At 30.2% G+C, this 23,534-nt stretch overlaps 2 protein-coding genes across 2 annotated transcripts; both read left to right on the top strand.

Annotated features, from left to right (window-relative positions):
• Window positions 1-36: 36 nt before the first annotated feature.
• Window positions 37-2,796, top strand: LOC148228000 (trypsin-3-like). The gene is made up of 9 exons (XM_088200910.1): window positions 37-257; window positions 346-468; window positions 536-628; window positions 980-1,059; window positions 1,124-1,251; window positions 1,653-1,811; window positions 1,882-1,976; window positions 2,039-2,193; window positions 2,266-2,796. Exons 1-9 carry the CDS (start codon window positions 161-163, stop codon window positions 2,446-2,448), a joined length of 1,113 nt encoding a protein of 370 aa, XP_088057036.1. The 5' UTR covers window positions 37-160; the 3' UTR covers window positions 2,449-2,796.
• Window positions 2,797-3,508: 712 nt separating this feature from the next.
• LOC148227999 (polypeptide N-acetylgalactosaminyltransferase 1-like) lies at window positions 3,509-22,928 on the top strand. Its single transcript, XM_088200863.1, has 12 exons — window positions 3,509-3,954; window positions 16,397-16,658; window positions 16,716-16,926; window positions 16,996-17,087; window positions 20,159-20,286; window positions 20,641-20,736; window positions 20,804-20,883; window positions 20,955-21,091; window positions 21,153-21,329; window positions 21,393-21,453; window positions 21,518-21,701; window positions 21,778-22,928. The coding sequence occupies exons 1-12, from the start codon at window positions 3,612-3,614 to the stop codon at window positions 21,996-21,998; spliced, it is 1,992 nt and encodes a 663-aa protein (XP_088056989.1). The 5' UTR covers window positions 3,509-3,611; the 3' UTR covers window positions 21,999-22,928.
• The last annotated feature ends 606 nt before the right edge of the window (window positions 22,929-23,534 follow it).

Below are 23,534 nucleotides of genomic sequence, written 5' to 3'. Positions count from 1 at the left end.
AAGTGGTCAAAACAAGTTTTTCAGTTAATAAATTGGAAACAACGACTGAACGCTAATTCAGTTCGTATTTTGAGTTTGAGACGAATCTTCTCACTGTGACTATACATATATACAACTAATTGCTTATTTATTTAAAAAATAATATATTCACATTGTCATAATGTATAAAATGGACCAGTATAATATTTTGATGTTTATGTTTATGTTTATAAGCACAGTAACTGCAATATTGCTTCGTAATGAAAGTGAATTATATGGTATGCATTTTTATATATGTATTTATTGCTTCAATTCATCATATCAACATAAATATTTATTATTTATATATTTTTACTTACATTCTAGTTGGTGATAAATGTAATGTAAATTGTGAAACACAAGGTGTTTGCGAATACATTAGTCAGTGTCCATTTGCACTATTACAGTGGATGACGTTGAGAATAAACCCAGTGATTTGTGGATTTGAAGGTGAAATATATAAAAAAAAATATATCAGAACATTCACATGTTTTATAATATCAAATATTTTATTTAGGCTTTACACTGATGGTGTGTTGTCCCAGAGTAACAGCAAATCTAGTGAAGACAGAGAGTAGAACATCAGTGACCGGAGAACTAGCCAGAAAATGTATAGTATAATTCTTATTATATATTGATAGTATTAAGCGTTAAATTTGTATTAATATCTAATATAATTATATGAAGTGCATAACACATGCACATGTAAATACCCATACATGTATATTACATGCAGACTGAGCTTTTCACCATGGCTTATAATTTAATTGCATAATTTTCAGATGCTCACGCCCGTGAATTTGGCCAACGGCTTTTCGACCATTTTTCTCCCTGCCAATTTAATATATTATATCATATGTTTTAAGCAGTTGAATTAATATACACACGTCTAACCTTTTATTATATATGTTTAGCTTGCTTTAATTTATTTATATAAATGATACCATTTTTTCTCTTTAAGATTGCGAAAAATATTCAGATTGTTCAGATCAGCCACATTTTAACGGTAGAGATGCACACTTCGGCGAATTTAAAAGCGTGGTATATATAAAATAATATACTAATATTGCTTCAATATCAAATCTAATATGCTTTTTTACATTAGGCAGCAATCGGCTGGCCTTTGGTGAACGAGACTGGCTACGCTTGGAACTGCGGAGGCTCTCTCATTAGTGAAAATTATATATTAACTGCAGCTCACTGCACATTTACATCATCTAACGAGCTTAGTAGGTTTGTAAAAGTAACGGTGGTATTTAAACAACCTATTTTCATTGTGTTGACGCACCGTTCCTAATTAATGCACTTATACCTTGATTTATGCAATTTTAATTTTACACAGTTAAAGAAAAATATTTTTTTAAATACTCAGTATCAAACATTTTTGGTTCAGCATATGTAGTGTGACGATAGCTATGATGAATTAGAAAAAGTTATGTGGGATGGTGTTCATCTATTTTAGTTGTGCACTATAACTGTTTTTTAATTCTTTTTTAAATGTTTAATTGTATAATGGCCATAATGACGCATTGGGAAAACATGTTAATTCATGAGTGTCAGATTTGTAATTAAAATAAATAAAATATATATTATATCAATGCAACAAGAAATACATACATGTTTTATTCCTACAGCAATATACCAACTATAGTGAAACTAGGTACTGTCAATTTAGGGAAATCGGATAATACTGAGCTAGATGTAGCAATCGCTCAGATAATAAATCATCCACAGTATAACGCTCCAAATAAGTATAATGACATTGCACTACTCAAACTAGCTGAACGAGTTCGGTAAGGATTTGTGTAATATATAAATGTAAGTAATACATAATTCAAGTCATAATTATATTACTTTTTTTAGTTCCACTGCAACTTATAGCCCAGCGTGCTTAATGCTAACAAATGATCTCAATAATAGAGTATTTAACGCACTTGGATGGGGTCAAACAGAATTTGGTATGTATATTTATTACTAAAGCATGTATTTAAAAAATATACATTAATATAAAGTTTTATAGCTAGATCATCAGATATTCTTAAAGTAAGTACATTAAATATATACGATAACGAATCGTGTAATGCAAGTTATCAGAGTAGAAAAAGAGTCTTACCAAAAGGAATTACCGACTCACAGATTTGTGCCGGAGCTGAAGGAAAGCAAGACGCATGTCCGGTAATCTATAATTATTACATAAAATATTTATTTTATTTTTAAACTCGAATTCATATGATAATTTAATTTCAGGGCGATAGTGGAGGTCCATTACTCTTTTATTATGGTTATTATTATGAAACAAAATTATTTTGCAATCATTTTATTGTTGGTGTGACTTCGTTTGGTATTGGATGTGGTAGAGTGAAAATTCCCGGTGTATACACCAGAGTAAGTTCATATATTGACTGGATTGAGAATATTGTTTGGGAATAAATAGAATCAGCTACCAGTCAACAATGAAATACCTAAAAACTGCTTCGATGTAATCCCGTAAGATGGCGCAAGCGAGCAATTTGCTCCAAAGTATTGGTTAGGAAAATGGTTCTCAACATGGAAAAAAATATTTATAGAACATATTTTATTTACAGCTGTGGCCAATTGAAAGTTGACATGGCGGTTCTTATACGTATTTTGATTATTTTATCAACTTTGATGCATTTTTTACATGTTTTTGAATTTATAATAGATTATTATATTTGTTTACTTTCGTTTTCGTTAATACTGTTAAAAAGTACTGGTATTGTAAAATTAGGAATGTATAAATGCCTCAATTCTATGAAAGGTGTATTTTTTTCGTCGTCCCAGCAAGTGCATAATGGCGAACCTCCAACTCAACACCTTTTTACCTTTTTTGTTCTATTCATAGAAAGCAATATCGAATACAATACAGACAACTGAACGCATCACAGTTAAACACATGACAACTGAACACACGTCAGTTGAACACAAAAACATTTTATACAGTGTGAACACTTGTGACAAATGCACACTTAGGCTATTGAACACAAACCGCAAAAAGTTTAAATCATTTAAACATCATGAAGTGCTCTTTTATAACTCAAGTTTTTTATTATTATATCATGATTAATTGATAAACTCATTTATTTATGAGACTAAATAATTTAAATGTTTGTGACAATGACAAAATGAGCATTGGTAAAGCATAATTAACATAACCTATAGTCTAATTTTGAGTGCGAGTAAATTAATAAAAATGATGTATTATTCTTTATACAAATGATTTTAGAAAATATGTCGCAAAAATGGCTAATTTATCTGTAGCTTAGAAATGGTTAAAGGCGTCATGGGATTTAATTTGGTTAAAATTTATTAAAAAAATTAACAATTAATAAAGTGAAATGATTTTGCTTATATTTTGATAGGTATTAGTTTTACATTGATGAAATGTGACGTTTGAATTGTTGCAGCCGTCCGCTGTAACGAGCGCTCGTTATTCCGAATCACTGAAAAGTTTCTCATCGGACACATCACTAGGCCATAACCTCGGTTGTCGCCGTCATGGTCGGTCGTTGATCGGCGGCGGTCGCCGCAAACTATTGTTTTCGTTTTGTTTTATTTAATTTTATCCGTCCAAGATGAAGTTTTCTAACAGAAAAGTGATATTTATGCTCAAGTGCATTTTAGTGTTCATATTCCTTAGTTGCGCGATCACGTTTTATAAAGTTCGCGGTAAGGACAAGAGCCTGATGCCCGACAGTTTGTTCTACTCGAAGGATTACTCGACGCCAAGCGGCGAGGACAGGTATTTGGAGAATCTGGTCAAGGCGGACGAGGCGAGGATCGTTCCGGGTTTGGGGGATCAAGGCGAGCCGGCTTATCTCGAGGGTTCGGAGAAAACTAAAGGAGACGAAGACTACAAGAGGATAGCTTTGAACGAATTCCTCAGCGACAAGATCTCTTACAATAGAACTTTGAAAGGTAATACTAATTAATTTTTTTATACTAATTAATTAACTTTTTTTGTACTGCAGTGTCGTTTTGTTCATTCATACCTGTTGTCGTAAATATTTAATATTTAGAGCAGGAATCTACTTTACCAATGTTTTAACTATAACAATATTTCAATTTTTCAACAACAATTTTCAATAATCAAAATATGCTCCATTTACAGAAATTATCATATATTTGATTCGAAATATGGCACATTAATAATGTCACTACTTTTGCAACACTGGTTTTTAAAGTACAATTCAGAATTGCGTCATTTTAAAAATATTCCTTTAAAATTTGAATCCAAACACATTTCCGAGAAAGGAAAAACTTCAAGATGATGCAAAGGTAAATTATTTTTTGAAAATACTTTCTCTATTGTATATTTAAAGCCAATGTTACAGTGAACATTTATTTTTCAGTAAAGTTATATTATACCGGCGCCACGATCAGAAACCAAATTATTATGAATATTTTCTCTGGATTATGGCCCTAACGTCTGCGAAAATGGCCAGCAACGTTTTGCAACATAAATACATTTTAAAATTTAAAACTTACTTTTTTATCAAACAGTTAAAAATCGCAATAAACCGTTTATTAGTGTCGTTGTGTGCTATTTAGTGTTATCGACAACATGGATAAACGGTTAATTCTGATTTTTAATCGATGCTTTGGGAATAAAAACGCGCAAGGTGATAAAAAACTATGTTTTAAATTTTTATTATGGCCAATAAACCCTAAATGTTCATAACCATTAGTTTCAGAGCGTGGCGTAAATATAATTAACAAGTACCAAATATAATTTCATTAACTGTTGAAACTGTGAAATCACATTTTCACAGGTATATACATATATATTTATACTAGTGAAAATATAATAATCTGATTATATGCAGGGCCGCCGAGAGCGAACCCGGGCCATGAGAAAACAATTTTATTGCTTTTGACGTGAATTTTTCACTTCTGAGAATTGTTTTTGCGCCCTCCTGTTGACTAAAATTCAGTTTGAATACACTTTAACCAATACTCTCATATCAGAAATCTGTAGTAATATCTAATAAGGATAGCTACAAATGACAAATGACGGTTTAGAGAATCATATAATTTCACTCGCACCAATCAAATGAAAAAACCTGAATTCAGTAAGGGCACCGAAAATCAAAAAATCTTAAAAACCACTCTATAAGAATAATTTTTAAAACGATCTTTCCGTTTATTTGTGATAATCGGTGCTCGCAAAAGACATTTTTATGTTTAAAAAATAACGTGGAAAAGTCAGTTAGATTATAATCTCGACAACCGTACTGCGCTGTGTATTTACACGTTCTGGAACATCCCTCACGGCGTACAACCAATCATAGGGTCAAACACGTAAATTTTAACAAGATAAAAATATACGATTGGATTAAAACACAGTGCTGAAAGTACTTGCGGAGTTTCTTTCAGAAATATAATAATACTTTTACCAGAGGGACCCAAATAATTTCGAATGGCAACAAATTAAATGGTCAGAATTTAATTCAAAACTGGGACAGATTAAAAATCAAATCTCGGCTAGATTTTTATTAACAGCCTGATCATAAGTTAAACTAAGTAACAAATGGTTATAGTAAAAATTGCATAGTCAGAATAAAAATATAGGACGATCAGAATTAAAATAATGAATGGTCATAATTATATTATTCACAGTCAGAATTAAAATAAAAATATAGGACGATCATATGAATTGAAAAATAATATAACATTTATAAATACAAATGGGCAATAAATTATTTATTTTAGAAATATCTTATAAAATATCTCGCTCGTACCAAAACTGTTAGACATGCTAGATGCGAGAGAGCATTGGTTAAAGGTATTCAGAGCGACGAACGAAGAGGGAATAACGACAGAGCGGCGACGGAAGGCACACATGGCTTGCTGTGTTGACATCTAATTGCGAGCCTAACCAAACAAGTTTGCCTTTATGCTGACCAATTGTTAACAAAACTGACCTTGAGGTTAAAATACAGATCATATAATATAAATACTGGCTATTCTTTATAAATCCTGACTAATGAGCTGTAATAAATACTGATTGAAAAAAATGTAACCCGAAAAATACGAGCTATTTTGAATTACGTGTTCAGACTTTTTGAAATCAATGTTATTTTATATGATTCTACAGCTCTTACTTTCGGTAATCTAATCTAAAGTAATTTGGAATATCCATACGATAAGAACCTTTCAGTAATATACTTTGGAGTTAAAATCTATAAAAAAATAATTTGTTTGCTTTCTTAAAAACGTATAATTATTGTTATTGTATTATAATGGTGTAGTTTTTTGTGTAAAATAATGCAAGTGATAAAATATTGCAGAAAATTAATTTAGGAGTGTCATCTGCTTAATCACTTTCACCGCATGTTTTTGAAATGTCAAACGAACGTGTTGCGTTTTTGTATGCGTTGACCATGTTGACCATGTTGACACATCACAACGTCGTTAATTTGTGAGATTACTACACTCTTTCGTCGTTTAATTTCCCTGTCTGATTACAATATGTTGTGCAAATAGACGACTGTTTTTTTAACCTTTCGCACTCTTGTTTTTTATTTGCACTTTCTATCGTTTGATTATGTAACCAATATCAGGGTAATGATCTCATATTTGTTAAACTACTTACTTAGCTCAGAGCTGTGATTAAGAGAGGTTTACGTTGAAATTTTGCTGAAACAGTTAGTTAAATAAATTTTCATTTTAAATAATGTAGCTTTTATACCGCAGTGAATAATATTATATATATAAATAATTCTTTAAAAAATTTAACTTTTTATAAAGATCTAATTATATACAATAAGTAAGAATGTATGTATTATAAAATTAGGCAAAATTCAATCGGTTATTGTTAACGTGTTTTACGCTTAAACTTAAAATTAAACATATTGTGTAATTATAAGCTATTACCTTATTATGTCGAAACTGCCAGTTTTGGCCTAATTAGTATTCAAATACAAAATGGGTCTATGAATAGAATATTTACCTTTACATAGTAAGCATTTAATTTAAATATTATTTATGCTAAAAATAATTGTTTTTTTTACATTTTTATTTGTCCTTAATCGAGTTTATAAATAACTATTGTGCAACAGTTTTGAGTCACAGTTAGTATATTTATTGTTATATACATGAAGTCCTCGTGTCATTTGATGCGCTTAAAAGATCCAATTTTATCTAAAGATCAAGTTCTGGACTTCGTAGCTGGACCAGTGTTGACGTGAAGAGAGAAGCGGTTGCTTTCTCAATATTTTTAGTCAGTAACGACTCTCGTGTATCCAAGTTAATGAGCTCATGTGGAAGTTATTGATGTTGTAGGAAGCGAGTTCAGAATATAAGTGCTTGATTCGCCTGAGGAAGATTTTGTGCTCGCAACTACCAATTATGGAGATTTAGGGGTGCAATTGGATTTCTTTACTAAACATTTTTATGTTGTGCGACCGTTAAAAGTTTGAACTGGTTAATGTAAATTTGATATAGGCATACCCTATAAGCTGTCAATACAATATATGCTCGAGAATGTCTCGAAGGACCGCTGTGATTCATTTGAATAATCCTTCTGGAATATATGACCGACAGTACTTTTCGTAAAAACGAATGGATTTGGTTTATGACGTTTCCCGCGTTCCATTGTACATGCCGCCGGTCGTCGATGGACCCCACAGTACCTGGAAAGCTACTGTTCACGTTGCTGTATTTATTATTAGAGTAACGCTTCTTAAATGGTAGTTGTAGAGCTATCAAGATTTTTTTTCAAAAGTTTTGTTTTAATATCGTAACATACATCATCGGCAGATTTTCATCACGTGTCGTCATCTAAAGCGTATGTGCCACACAACTCATTACAGCGAAGTCAGCAATGCATATAGCGAATTTCTAATACATTGTCAATTTAATAAGTTTCTCGGATTCGCTAATTGAAATTTTCCAGATCTGGAATGACAAAATAAAGTTTCGGTATTTTAGCCAAATGTCAGAACCCAACCAGCTATTCTATCTTAATTTAAAAATAATTCCATGAAATATATTTATAAAATAGCTTTTTATAATCGATAATTAAATTTCACAATTACACGTTATTGTGAAAATAACGCGAAGTCATGCGAAAAAAATTTGTCGTGTTAACACATTTCCTCTTGTCTAATGTATACATTGTATTTTTTGTGTCTAGAACGGACAGGTAAAATTCATATCAGTTCACGGCTCAAATATTATTCGTAACCAGGGTTGATAGTTGTCTGATTTAAAAAATATATATAAAACTTTCAGCTTACTTTATCTCGACAACTTTTGGATATATTTTTAAGATTATTTTTTTCATTGACCGAATTTTTTTTTACAATTGTTTTAAACCACACAACCCTTATTTTCTAGCTACTAAAAACATTACCGAACAACTAATAAATAAATCGATTTATGAACTTCTATAGGGTCTTTGGGTAGTTTATCTTTTCGAATATTATTTCTCGAGAAAAGTGTCAACTCCAGAATTTTAATAAAGCATTTTTTTGTTAAAAATTAAATTTGTACGAATATTTTACAGTCGCTGCATAAAAAAGGTCGATCCGTGCCAGATGTTTGAAAACATGTATGGCTTCTTGTAAGCTTTTGAGGGAGCTCGGAAGTATTTGAATGCCAAAAAATTGTTGAATTTTCTCAACTACTTGCTTAAGTAATCTATAAACTACATTAATAAAAAAATGTACCAGTCGCTAAACTTAAATCTCATCTTTCTATTAATTCAAAGAGGTTGTTTATCTTTATCTTGTTCGAAATATGAACAATGTAAAGTAGCATCAACTATTATTGGCAATTTCTGTAACGTTCAATCATAAATACTGAAACTCAAATTGCTTCGTTCTGGTTCTTCGATTACACAGACCTGCGATGTAAAAGTTGTCTTGAATATAAATAGTAATTTATATAGTTTTTCATGTGCTGATTACTGAAAAAATAATGAAAAATCTAGATCACGTACCTTTCTTCTCAAATCATACTTTTAATTTTGCCATTTAATAAAATTAAAAGTACAGTGAAACGGTTTTTATGTATAATAAATAATTATTTTGTGTGTCATAACACTTAAAAAGATAATACAAAACAGAATCAAAAGCATTTGTCTTCAAACTAGTTGATACTAACATAATTACAACAATATTATCTGTTTTCCCAACCCCCACACATTTTCCCTTCAATCTCAGTGTCTCTCCGGTCCCTTCGTCCACATACAGTGTATATCTACGTGTCATAGTACTCCGAGCTTTGTAAAACTACTTTTTAATTATACAATGTCACTTGGAAGAGCTGGGAAAGTAGGGAAACTAAAAAGTATTATTTTCGCCTTGGTATACCAATGGTTTGGAAGGAGCCAAAAATCATAGTGATGACTGTTACCTTTGCTCTAGTAATGTGCAAGATTTTAATCTGAAGAACAAAAAGGAGATTTCTTATCCTAACATTCCGTCAGCAATACGACCTGTCCCACATGGATCTGGAATACCTGTTTTTTCCCTTCCATATACACTAGAAAATATTTTAGACATATCGAAACACTGTCTTAAACATACAGGCAGTAATGATCCAAAACTTTTCACTCAGTCCGAGTTAAATTATTTAGTCATAGATCTTCCTAAGGAATCTGCAGAATTTTTAGGTTTCAGATTTAAGGAAAAAATGTTGGTACCTGCTACGTCCTTTAATTTACAATAATATACTTATTGTAATCACATGCTATGTATTACAAATATATATTTTATTTATCAAAATGTATCATCAAGAAACCAGAATGCCTAGTTTCGTGTTTGACATGACAGAAAATAAAATAGCTACACTTATGTATATCTTTTTAATTTAGCGATAAAAATATGTTTTAACTTAATTTGTTAAAAGTTTTACAATACCAGTTTCAGCCTCGTGGCTTGATTATTAATCGATAAACTATTTTGATAATATTTACGAATAAATTAACTGATAACCAGGACCGGTTATTTGTAATTAAAAAGAGCAAATCGTGTTTTTGCTTATTTTTATCGAATTTATACATACTATGTATTATTGTGCATATCTTATTATAGAGATAAGAGGAATTTTAACGCGTGTAATACTTAATGCGATTAGTAATCGTATTATAAAATATCTATTGAACGTTTTCACTTAATTTGTAGATCGTGTATACGCTCGATTAATTTACAGTTTTCTCATTTTACGTTTGGTTGTAAACCTATGATTTATAATTTGCTTTAAATAGTGACTTACGTTGAAATATAAACTGATGTATTTCATAAAGAAATAGCGAGTATTATAAGTAAGGATTGAAATACCGGTAGTACCGTTAATAATAATACCGGTATTGGGACAAAAAATGACCTTCGGTGCAACCGGTATTATAAAATTAAACACCCGTAGTTTTTTTTTTAAATCCATATCTTATTTGTTGAACACGATATCTCAATGGCTTAGAACTACGAAAACGACATTTAAATAATAAACATTTATAACTCAAATTTAATAAATGTTACTTTTAAAATGAGTAGAGGGATGAATCTTTCGAAAATAAATACAGTGAAATCTCAGTATAGCGAAGCTCATGGGACCGAATTGAATGTAAGGAAGATAATATATTTATTTTTTTTAAAAACCATATTACTACAGCAACAAAATAACCTCTTTTTGTCCATTTTTAATGATACTGTAATGAACACAATAAAATTTGTTAAAAAAAGTTTGAGTGTCGGCGAAACACTGAATGTCGCTTGTGAACACATCCGGCACACGCCAAGTAAAGGACGAACTGAATTCAGAGAAATATTGTGTCAAGTTGTAACGTCATTCTTAAATTCGGGTCAAAATATTTCCTTATACTGAGATCAGTCTTCGTTACAATGAAATCCTTTTGTATAAAAGTTTTTCTGAGACAAATTGAAGATTCGTTATAGTGGGAATTTCGTTATTTCGGTATTCGTTACAGAGAGATTTCACTGTATTATTGCGATATTCTAAAATTAATATTAAATGTGCAATCACAAAAATATGACAATCGTCAATCTTCAACTTCTTGGTCGCACAACATTTTTCATCACAAGCGCGATTTTTTTGGGACCACTAATCCACCCTACGTTCCTTAACATTGTCTTAATAAAAAATATAATTAAGTTTTGAAGCAGTTTCTGCTCGGTTTTGAGAAAAATCATTAAAACATCCCAAGCAAAAATAATAATACAACTGACCGTTACTATAATACATATGTAAAAATGGCAATAAATAATTTATCATAACTATAAAAATTAACGTTTTCATAAAAATACATGAAATAAAATTTCAGTGGTATTAAAGACCACCAAAAAAATTGTATTCAAACAAATGATCTAAAAAGGGATTGGCTGAAGTACTTCTCTTCAAAAATGAAGCACGTGTTATATTTTATAACAACATTTCATTTAATTCTAGAGATGAAAAAAAAATAAAAACGAAGTACAGAAATCAAATACAGTGGTACCCTCACCTTACGAACTTAATTCGTTCCCGACTGTGGTCCGTATCTCGAAACCCAATTTCTTATTACATCTTATTGATTACATAAAAAGCAGCTTACGTCACACACGCCATTCTTTGCGTCGTATTTCAGATAAATATGACGTAGTAACAACAAACATTGCTCGGATGAATTGTTTCGGCTCGCGCGCAAGCGCAGTGCATCGCTGCTTGTGTCTCAAATTTAGGTTCATATGTAGAGATCAAATTTAGATTTTAAAAAAAAGTTCGTATCTTGAAAATTTCGTATGTAGAGCGGTTCGTAAGTCGAGGTAAAGACAGTACATAAAGTATAGACATTTTTAAAAACCTTGATTTTCCTTCTGTTTAATAATGAAGCAACATTATTCCTCTAAAAAAGTAGAAATGTTTTAATGCAGTTTCGCATATAACACATAGTATTTAACTTTTGTGACTATTCTCTATGCAAATAGATTTCTGTAACACCGGTAAATACAACTACCTTGTAAATGTAAACGACAAACTAAATTATGTGCAAAAGGGTGAATGAAATTAGAATACTGTTTTTACTCCCCTGCTCCTTCTGCCAAATAAATGTATGTAATGCCATCTCTTGATAACGTTCTCACGATATTTTTACAAGCTAAAGTTACATTATTTTTTATCGCTCAGAATTTCGTGAACAGCCTGACTGTCAAGTTTTGTTATCACACGAAAACACGTGAACGGGTAATATGTTTTGTTAAATAAAAATTTATTATTAAAACATGCAAAATTTTAGCAGTTTATGAGTAAAATAATCAAAACTTTCACAATGCTTTTTTATTTTGATGAGGGCGTAGGTTTAGTGGGGCAGGGTTGTTGAGGGCAGAAACTTTGGAAGCCTAGTCTCTGTGGCGCAGCCCCAAAGGCTGCAGTGTCTGGGGCGCCAATGGGTATATGTAGCGTAAGCACTGTAGGCAGGCTTTTCGATAAAATGAGCTTCGACAGCGAACCTGACTTACATTTGTATCCCGTTTGAATTATCTATTATCGCTTTTACCTAAGCTAAATCAAAATTTCGGAAAATTATACTATTCACTAGATAAGTCATCCCTTATCCTGCCGCTTCAATGAAATTTCGCGTTTTTTTGCCAGTGTATGTATTTTATTAAATATGTATATTTTATAAAATATTTTTTTTAATAATGTATAGAGAAAGAGAGAATTTTAAATACTTATGTATATATTTTAGGGTAACTTTAGGGCAGCCCAAAAGGCTGCAGTGTCTGGGGCGCCAATGGGTATATGTAGCGTAAGCACTGTAGGCAGGCTTTTCGATAAAATGAGCTTCGACAGCGAACCTGACTTACATTTGTATCCCGTTTGAATTATCTATTATCGCTTTTACCTAAGCTAAATCAAAATTTCGGAAAATTATACTATTCACTAGATAAGTCATCCCTTATCCTGCCGCTTCAATGAAATTTCGCGTTTTTTTGCCAGTGTATGTATTTTATTAAATATGTATATTTTATAAAATATTTTTTTTTAATAATGTATAGAGAAAGAGAGAATTTTAAATACTTATGTATATATTTTAGGGTAACTTCACCGACAAAGTTCACCGACCGCTGAGTCACTGACGTTTAAGTCGACTGCAAAAACGAAAAACCTTGATTTGCTAGTGAATGTAATCCAATCGAAAAGCGAATGTGCCGAATTTATTGTCATTCGTTTCTCTATAATTTTAGAGAAATTAACATAAAGATGGCGGAGTCGTAAAATTTTCTCGTACGTTTTGTGATTAACGTATACGATTCATGCGCAACTCATTAAATGAGTACAATGCTTTAATATATGTTATTGAGATTAGATTGTCATTTACCATCGTTCAAAAAAATTATTGCCGCGCAGGAAGAATTTTTTCTACGATAACTGCACTTTTATATAGAAATTAAATATATTATTTAATTCAGTTTGGTTTTGTAATACATGTATATTGGTTCTGCTCCTAAAATTATTTACATTAAATTTGCCAATAATATTTAAGATTATATCAAATCATAAAAATATAGTAGTTTGAATGTCATTACAATTTAAGAAATTTTGCAACTTTCGAAACTATGTATGTTTTTATTACTATTTTTTAATCGTGTCTTTATGCATTATCTATGAAATTAATTGCTTCCAATTAGCCATGTATATGGTTCGATTGAATTGATTTAACGAATCATTTAACAATCAACGATTACAACAAAGAATGTTGATTATGAGGCGGTGCGGTGCTCTTTTGTTGTTCGCTTCCGTTCTCGAAACAAAAAAGCCGTTATTATTAAATTCTGAGCAAAAGATCACACGAGACTTTATTATCTCGATTTATTGCACCGAATCGTTATCTCCACGCGCATTGTGGCTGGGATCTATTTCTCAACTGTAGTTCAATGATGCAGCACAATACACTCAAAGTTCACACGTAAATTTTTCAATGTTGAATGCTATAAAATCAAATTTAGGTTAAGTAAAAAAACACCTAAAACTCGCGTCCACCAAAAGCGTTTTTACCTGAACGTGCTTGTTTTGATTGCTATGTACATAAGTGATGATTTTGTATTACAAAATGCTATTTATAAACAGTGATGAACTCCTAACACAAATAGTTTCCGGCCTTTTATATATATATATATTTTTTAATATATTATTGTTTAATGCTAGTACATATATAATATATATTGTTATATTCTTCCACAAATAATCACTTTGTTTGAAACTCACTAGCATAAATATCGCTTTCACCTATTTCAAAAGTTTGGCGATATTCTATAGCAGGTGTAGACAAACTTAGTTTACCATTCGTAGAGCTGTTTTTAGTTTTTGGCCAATAAAGGGGATTAGATATAAATCATAAAAGCCGAATGCCTGAACTCCGATTATCTAAAATTCTGAAAGTTATAATATATAATATAAGACAGTGTACGCCACAGCTTCCAATTTTTACATGCATACATTCGCGCGTGCTAGAATAATAAAAGTCACAATAATAAAATCGTATACATCCCGCAGAAAAACGATTGTGTGTTGTTTTTGTTTCTACCTGCTCTGCAATAACGGTTATTATCAGGAAACTGCAGCGTATCGGGATACTTTCGCGAGTTTAGTAAAGGTCGATAACAATGTTACACATATGATATATTATTTAAAAAATGCAATTAAAAATATTTAAAGCATCATTAAACATTTGTTAAATTATATCTAACATTACATTTCATATAAAATGACTTTTAGATAATTTCTGACCCAATAAAATAAAACTGAAATTATATTATAAAATAATTTACACTTTATCATTTGTTTGATTATTGTTACTCATACGCTGTTAACGCAATGGCACTTCCCATAGCAGTAAATTTATATTATTGATCAAAAATCTCTGATAAAAATAATTAATTAATTAATTGCTAAAATATATTTAAGACTTTTCTTTAAATAATATACTTCTCCATATCTCAAGCAAAGTGTCAACCAAAGATCTAAAAACCATCTGACATTTTCATTTAATAGAATGTAAAATTAGCAAGTATATTTGCATTATAGAAAGAGATTGGCAAGGCCACAAGAACATACAACTTTCAAAATCGAAAACCAGGATCTTAAAAGAATTTATTTGTTTTAGTAAAACGTGTCTTTGAATTTCTTTATTTTTTTATATTTCTTTGAAATATTAATTCCTTAATATTTAAACTGCAGCAATTTTATCCTATTCCTATAATTGAATGACAAAATTTGTAGATATTTAATCATTTTATTGTTGCCAATTGTATGCTATTCAGTCTTTGTTTATGCTGTTATGGTAAAGAAAGTGTTGATACACTCACATTGAATTATCATTTACTTTTCTCGTTCAATGCACGATTAATGAAAGAATTTAATAAAACACTTGTGGACATTTTTTTATTTTACTTTGATATTAACGAGTTTAAAAGTAGACTATGATGTAATCTTTCACATTTCTACTTCAACCTTAATATTTATTCGAAGTATTAAAAACATTTAAGGAAATGATCATTTAAAGTTTAACCCAATAGAAAATATATTTTAATTCAATATGTCTCTATCAACGTAACTTCAAGACCATAGCATCGTTTTAATGGGCAAAGCAGCTATTTGAAAAATGTATCACACACAAAGTCGTTTCAAAATAGTATATTGCAAAACAACGTTGATATCTCCTTATATATTTTATAAATAACATAAAAATGTAAAGAATGCTAAAATAAAGATTTCATAATGGAATGACATAAATTAAAAATGCTTACAATATTTTTTGCTTAATCGATTTAATTATATTGTCAAATCAACCATTCTTGAAATATTTCAAAACTTTGCTTTGCTTATTTGATGATGATGTGACCTTTAAATGAAACAGCAATAAAAAGAGATTGAATTGAATTGAAATATTTTTATTTTTCCTATAGCATTGATAAGATGATTGGTTTTTATGGCCATCTGTAAGTTGTGTCAACTAAAGTGACCAGACGTCCTCCTTTGAGGATCTTAAAAATTTTGTTCTTGAAGAAATATTTTCAAAATTACCTTATTTTAAGTCCCCAAGAAATGACTTGTTCTTAATTAATATTTTTAGCTCCCGCGGCGTTCTTTCCTTGAAGAAAAATTTTCGTGATGACCTTTTATTTTTTAGCTCTGCAACAATTTATCCTCCTTGAACAAAAATTTCCAATATGGCCTTTTTATTTTTAGTGTCCCCCGTTTATATTTTCAAAATCTAGTCACCAATGTTAATGTATTGATACACTCAGTTTAAAAATTTGCAGATAATAAAATCATACATACTTATAAGTTTATTGTAGTGATTAAATGTCTAATTCACAATATAATATGCTGTTATAAATATTATCGTTTTCAGATTATCGTGATCCAAAATGCGACAATGAAAAGTACGACGCTGAACTTCCATCGGCTTCTGTAGTAGTCGTTTTTCATGACGAACCTTATTCGGTCATCATCAGGACAGTGTGGAGTATATTAAACACTGGTGGGAAACATGTACACGAAGTTGTATTAGTTGATGATTATTCGGCTTTGCCAGTGCTAAAGGAAAAATTAGATTATTATATCAAAACTAGACTTCCGACTAACATGGTGAAAGTTGTTAGATTAGAAGAAAGGTAAGACATAACAAATAAAGGTGATAAATCATCATTATAAATGTTTATAATTTGTAGGTCTGGTTTGATACGCGCTCGTTTGGCAGGAGCGAGAGTAGCTCGCGGCAAAGTCTTAGTTTTCCTGGACGCTCACTGCGAAGGGGTAAAAGATTGGTTGCGACCTTTGCTACAGCGCATCAAAGAGGAACGACGTGCCGTTTTAGTACCGATCATTGACGTCATTGATAGCAATACGTTTTACTACAGCACGTCAGGATATTCGTTTCAAGTGAGTTCATTTTTAGTTACATACATTATGTACTTATAATATGTATTGTAAAACTATTATTTTGTCTAGGTGGGCGGTTTTATATTTTCCGGTCATTTCACGTGGATTCCGATCAGTGAAACGGAACTGAAAAGGAGAAAAACTGACATATCGCCAACTAGGTAATGTTAATGCTTATAAATGCTAAAGTAATAAGCTTAATTTTTGCTTAGAGAAAGGTGTAATATAGTCAATAAGAGAATTAATATCTAATCATTTTTTCTAGATAAATGTGTATTATTGTTACTGCCAAAAACGACTTTATTTCATAGTTTGGATTTAAATAATAATTCTCCATTAATAACAGTAATTTCATAAAATATCAACTTAAATTTTTTTTTTATTTTAGAAAAAAAATTTAATTAATATTTTGACAGATAATAAATATTGTATAATATTTAGGTCATTTCACAATCAATATCTTGGGTTAAAAATAAAGAAATAAACAAATTTTTAAATTTGTTTATTTCTTTATTTCTTCATTTTTTCTAGATAAATGTGTATTATTGTTACTGCCAAAAACGACTTTATTTCATAGTTTGGATTTAAATAATAATTCTCCATTAATAACAGTAATTTCATAAAATATCAACTTAAATTTTTTTTTTATTTTAGAAAAAAAATTTAATTAATATTTTGACAGATAATAAATATTGTATAATATTTAGGTCATTTCACAATCAATATCTTGGGTTAAAAATAAAGAAATAAACAAATTTTTAAATTTGTTTACAGTCACTGAATACAGTGATGTAATTTTTTTATAACATGTCTTTCGTATGTTTGACGTCCTTGCTCTTAAAATTGAACCTTTAGCGAGCATTTATGTTTTTTTATTCGACTTTTAATAATGGTTATTTTTAGGGGTAGTCAGCCATAATAGCTCAGTGTTGGTTATAGTTGATTTTCTAATGATAACAGCCAAACTGAAGAGATTATAGACGTAAGACTTCGGTTTTGTGACGTCTTATCTTGTACAAATTCCGAACTGTTGACATCGGGGGAAAGGTTTGTCATGAGTCAGAAGTTGCAACAATCGCAAAGCCTTTAATCGTTCATTAAAGTCTAGAGTAGAGAGAAAATATCAGGTTATTCCATAAATCTTTTCGTTTTTATAGAGTGCGAGTTTAAAGCGAGTAATACTTTTATTAATTATATATTCTCCATCTTTTTCTACAATATTTCTCCAAATGTTAATTAATATCTGATTCGAATAAAATGTATTTTTATTAGTAATTTCGTTTTTTTTAAATATTTTTTCCATCTTAAAACGGTTGCAGGGATCTAAATAGATGATTTAGATCCCTGGAGCAATGTCTAAAGAATATGGTGGATGAGAAAGGTGTTCCTACGAAAATTCATTGATTTTTTCTATCGTCTTTGGCGATACATGAGGGCGAGCGCTGTCTTAGTATAAATTACTCTTCTTTAATTTATAAGTAAAAGTATTTTTTATGGTCTGAGTCGCTTTTAAACAAATTAGCTGAGCACACTATGTATCTGTCGTAATTGTCGGCCTATAATCCAATAATTCATAATGAATTATGGCCTTTATATCCCACCAAATGCAGAACATTATCTTATTAGGGTGTAATTCTGTTCTCGGGATTGAAATTAAGAGTTGATTGCCATCGCATGTTAAAGACTCAAAAATATATCTTTCTCTTCTAGAATCATTAATTATTGGCATGAAATTCGCTGCGTGAGGTTTTTCTTGGCGAATTTATGAGATTATTAACACTTTTCCTTACCTTTTTAATGTCTGGACTGATGTAAGTGACACGTTGAGCTTTTGTGTTAGATTCTCTATCATTAATATTGGACCTATTTTCATGGCAGCCCTAATATCCTCACTAACAACCAGTTCTTACGTACATATTCTATGTCTAAATTTCCGAAACGAAATTTTTAGAACCACATTTAACAGTATAAATTTAATGCCATCCCTGCTCATTGCATTACAGATGTTTTTAACTGCCATTGTCAGATTATGACCATGTTGAAAATAATAAAGCATAATATAGATTAATTATTTTATCTCCACTGCAATTGTTGATTTAAGGTTGAAAATATCGAAATAAAAAAATACCATTATTGATATGATTACTGTTAACAAACTGAATGATGAAATTATCGTTAATTTATAAATTGTTAAACATTTTTGCAAATGCAATGACTAATGAGACAACCTAATACGTAATTTACCGAAATATGGGCGGCGGTGTCAAATGATGAAAAGACTCGCAGTTGTTAAAATCGAGTTGCTCTGGTTTGTTAGCTGATAATGAATTTGCGAGTCATGAGTTCTTCGAGTGGTCGTCGGTCCGAGAGCTTTCGCTGAGTGAGTTTGTGTCAGATGTGTGTGAATGATTGATGATTTGTGATCTGATCAGGTGTCACATCCTTTATACTTATCCTTCGCTTTAATGAATGGGAGAGAAGGCAAATTAAGACCCAATCGCGCTAGTGTTTAACATCACCCCTTATCAATCCCTAAAAGTTTCAAGGTAGTTCTTACACAATGTTATCACATCGAGTGACCATTGTGACCAATGTGGGAATATTGAATGCCCTTCTAATAATTACAAAGAATAGTTTAAACAATGCTCATTCGATACAAGGCCATTTTTAATCATTCTTCAGCTCTGAATTCACATATAAAAAGCTAAAATAAATTGATTGTAATAGTTTATCTTGAATTTCTCATTTAGTATATCTTACGGATATTATTTTAATTAAATAATTAAAAAATTAGTATGCCTATAAATAATTAAATTGTTGATTATCGTTTATTATTAAATTTACTATTACAATTAATCCATATATAATAGTTAAAAAAGTACAAATTCAATTTAGTTTTGTTGATAGTGTGTCACAATTTTAGACAATAGTGTCTGAACTGTAATATTTTCTTCACTTTCATGAATCAAAAAGTAAATCGTTATATTAACAATAAAAAAATGTAGTTATATTTGCATAAAATCAAATGATGGTCACTCTATTTTGATTATTACCATACAAAAGAAATAGGTTTGGCATGGACACAATAGATCCATCCTAGGCATTGATAGATACAGTTTGTTTCGCAAGAATGATTAGAATGATAGAGTTACACATTCCGATAATTTTAGATGTACTGTAGCATACATATTTCTCATAAAAGAGATTAATATAAATATTTTTCCTATTATAGATCACCAACAATGGCTGGAGGCTTGTTTGCGATTGAACGTAACTACTTCTGGGAAATTGGATCGTACGATGAGCAAATGGATGGCTGGGGTGGCGAAAATTTAGAAATGAGCTTCAGAATATGGCAATGTATGCACACAATAATTATCTTATACTGGAATACTAATAAAAAAAATCAATAGATAGAAAACTGATAATATAAATATTGATCGTAATATATTACATACACAAAATTTAAGAAATACTGTGTTATATTATGATTTTTGGTGCTAACAGTGCTTAGACTCTTATACATGACTGCTAGAATTACAAAATAGTGAATAAATAATTTACAATTCTAGCAGCTAGGTTTAAAAGGATCCATGCACTGTTGCACATTTTTTTAACAAAGATACTTTCCAAATAAGCAATGGAACTTTTAGAAGAGTGGCTTAAGAATTTATTTTCCAAATTAATAATAAAATATTTTTTAACGGTGTTTAGGCGGTGGTCTTTTAGAAACTATTCCATGCTCAAGAGTCGGTCATGTATTCCGAGATTTTCATCCCTATAAGTTTCCCAACAACCGAGACACTCATGGTATTTATTAAAAATTGAATTGAACATATTTTTTTATAAATATTTTCATATAACACATTGATTAAAGGAATCAACACGGCAAGACTTGCTTTGGTTTGGATGGATGAATACGCAAAGTTCTTTTTCTCACATCGGAAAGATTTAGAGGTGCTTTTTTTAAATTAATATTTTTCTCTGTTATATAATATTTAATGTGTGTTTTAAAAATTATATTTCAGAACAAACCTGATATAGGTGACATCACTCATCGGAAGATATTGCGTGAAAAATTAAGCTGTAGATCGTTTGAATGGTATTTGAACAATGTGTATCCGGAAAAATTCGTTCCGGGAAAAAATGTTAAAGGATACGGAAGGTTTGTTCTCAAAATATTACGATTTTGTGTTGTGCTTATTCATCATTTTATTCTATTCCAGATTTAAGAATCCGTACATGGGACTTTGCATCGATAGTCTCGGACACGATAGCGAAAACCTTGGTTCTTTAGGTGTGTACGTTTGCCATCCCACCTTGCAGTATTCCCAACACTTTAGCTTAACTCAAAATGGAGAAATGAGAACTGAAGAAAAATGCGCCCAAATCCAATACAAAAGGTATATTTTAACTCTAGTATCTAAGCTTTATAAAACTAGTTTAATAACAGTTTTTTTATGCAGGGAACCAAATGAAGCTAGAGTTGTTATCATGTCTGATTGTCACGGAAAGAAAAGGGATCAGGTATATACATTTTTATTAAATATGGATATTCGAGTCATTTATTAATTTGTTGGAATATATTTAGGAATGGCGATTGTTAAAAAGCAATCAAATACAACATGCAGAGACAAAAATGTGCTTGGATACCAAAGGATTAACCAGTGGTGATGAGTTAGTCGCTTCTGATTGCGACCTAAGCTCTAAGACTCAACGTTGGCATATTGAATTCAACGAAAAGAATAAACTCGGAGAAGTCCCTTCCAATTTTGGTATTATAACTTAATGCATTTGAACATAAGTTCTTTTCGTATAAAATTTTGGTTATGATTTATTTAATATTCATAGGTACAAATGATGAAAATTTCGGCGCCTTCCAGGATGAAAACGGAATCGAGAGCGAAATGATCAGATCGAAACAGATACAAAGATATAGTTATTCGGCGAACCGCATCAATAGGGAAAATGTGGGCGAAGATTCTGCAAATAAAAACGTATTAGCAAAACCCAATATTTACCCTGGAAAGATAGGAATACCGACATACCAAAAATCGTCCTCTCAATTGTAGTGAATTTAAGTGTATTATGTATATAGAAAAATCATCTTCTATAATACTACATATATTCCTAAATGCCTTATGTGCCTTAAAATGTGTGTGACTAGTTTTTATTTTGCCTTAATCCATCATTTTTTGCCATATATTTCATTAACGTTCTTCTATGATTTTATCGATGGACTGTTACCGTAAATCAATATTTTTTGACAACCAAAGTGTATGTACGTTTTGAAAAATTTCTGTAAAAATATATTTACATTCTCAATATATTTTAAATACATGTGCATTTATATAAGTGACATTATATTTTTAATTTAGAACTTAATTTATTAATATCGTATTAATTCAAGAATATTGATTAAGATCAAATTTAATGTTTACTTAAAAAAAAAAATTTTTCTTTAGATTTTATTGACTAAAGACTTGGAACAGGTGCCTTTTTATTGTTATAAATAAATTAATGTTTGTGTAATATAATAGTATATTATATAGATATATATTTAGTTGTATATATACATATAGTATATATTTTGCATATACATATGTAGTACCTTAATATGAATAATATCAACTCATGAATCAAGTCGTACTTATATATGTACATACTAAAATTGGACTGATTTTATTGCTTAAACTCGAGATGTATATTTTAATAGAGTTATAGCATGTTTTTTAAATTAAATATAGTATAGCTGAATGAAATTCGTCCACATATAACTGTGTATTAAATTATCAAAAATATGGAGATACAATACGGCACTTCATAACCTTAGAGAACAAATTGACAACAAATGTGTGGATTAAGTTCTTACTGCACTATTTTGTCCATGTATGGTTTATTGTTTGTGCAGAGTTTACACTAATATAGAATTGTGATAATTTTATATTGTATGTTGATTTTATATGTATTATTTAAAAATTAATAAATCAATTTTATTTCAATAATATTATTAGTAATTAAATATATAACTACAACTAAGGAGAGTTCTTTGTTGACGTATAGAGTGTGTTAATGTCGTAATGTCATGATGATATAAATTTTAAACAGCTGTCATTATGTAATCATCTTCAAGAACAGAAAACCGTTAAATTTAAAAATCAAAATAAAAATTATAAATCTTGCGGAACACAGATTAGGATTTTGCGATGTAAGTATAAAAATAATCTTTGCTCAAACTACTGTGATTAATTAAGAACAGAGATGAAAATGCACGACCACAAAGTATCTTTAGAACCCTTTCTGAACTTTTTGTCTTAAATTGCATTACTTCTAGCGACATTTTTTATAACGCGATTTTTAGAGCGATATAATTCTGCTAGTAAGCCGCTGTTTTCTGTGCTGCGGCTGTGCTTCGAAATCTGCTTTTATAAGTGCAGTAATTTGCATGCGAACTTTTATAAAAAATGCAATTTATAGATCTTTTTTTTTGTTAACGTGCTTTAATAGTTTATTTATTCAGCTTACAATAATTTTATTTTATTTATTTTTTATTCGTAGATATTTGTCAAAAATAAAATAAAAGTTAGAAATATTTTTTGCTGTCTGAT

This window comes from Plectrocnemia conspersa, unplaced genomic scaffold (assembly GCF_051122295.1).
Source record: "Plectrocnemia conspersa isolate PC_06_02 unplaced genomic scaffold, ASM5112229v1 ptg000012l, whole genome shotgun sequence".
Classification (NCBI taxonomy): domain Eukaryota; kingdom Metazoa; phylum Arthropoda; class Insecta; order Trichoptera; family Polycentropodidae; genus Plectrocnemia; species Plectrocnemia conspersa.
Note: the sequence above shows the minus strand (reverse complement) of the source record. Positions and strands in the feature narration are given on the sequence as shown.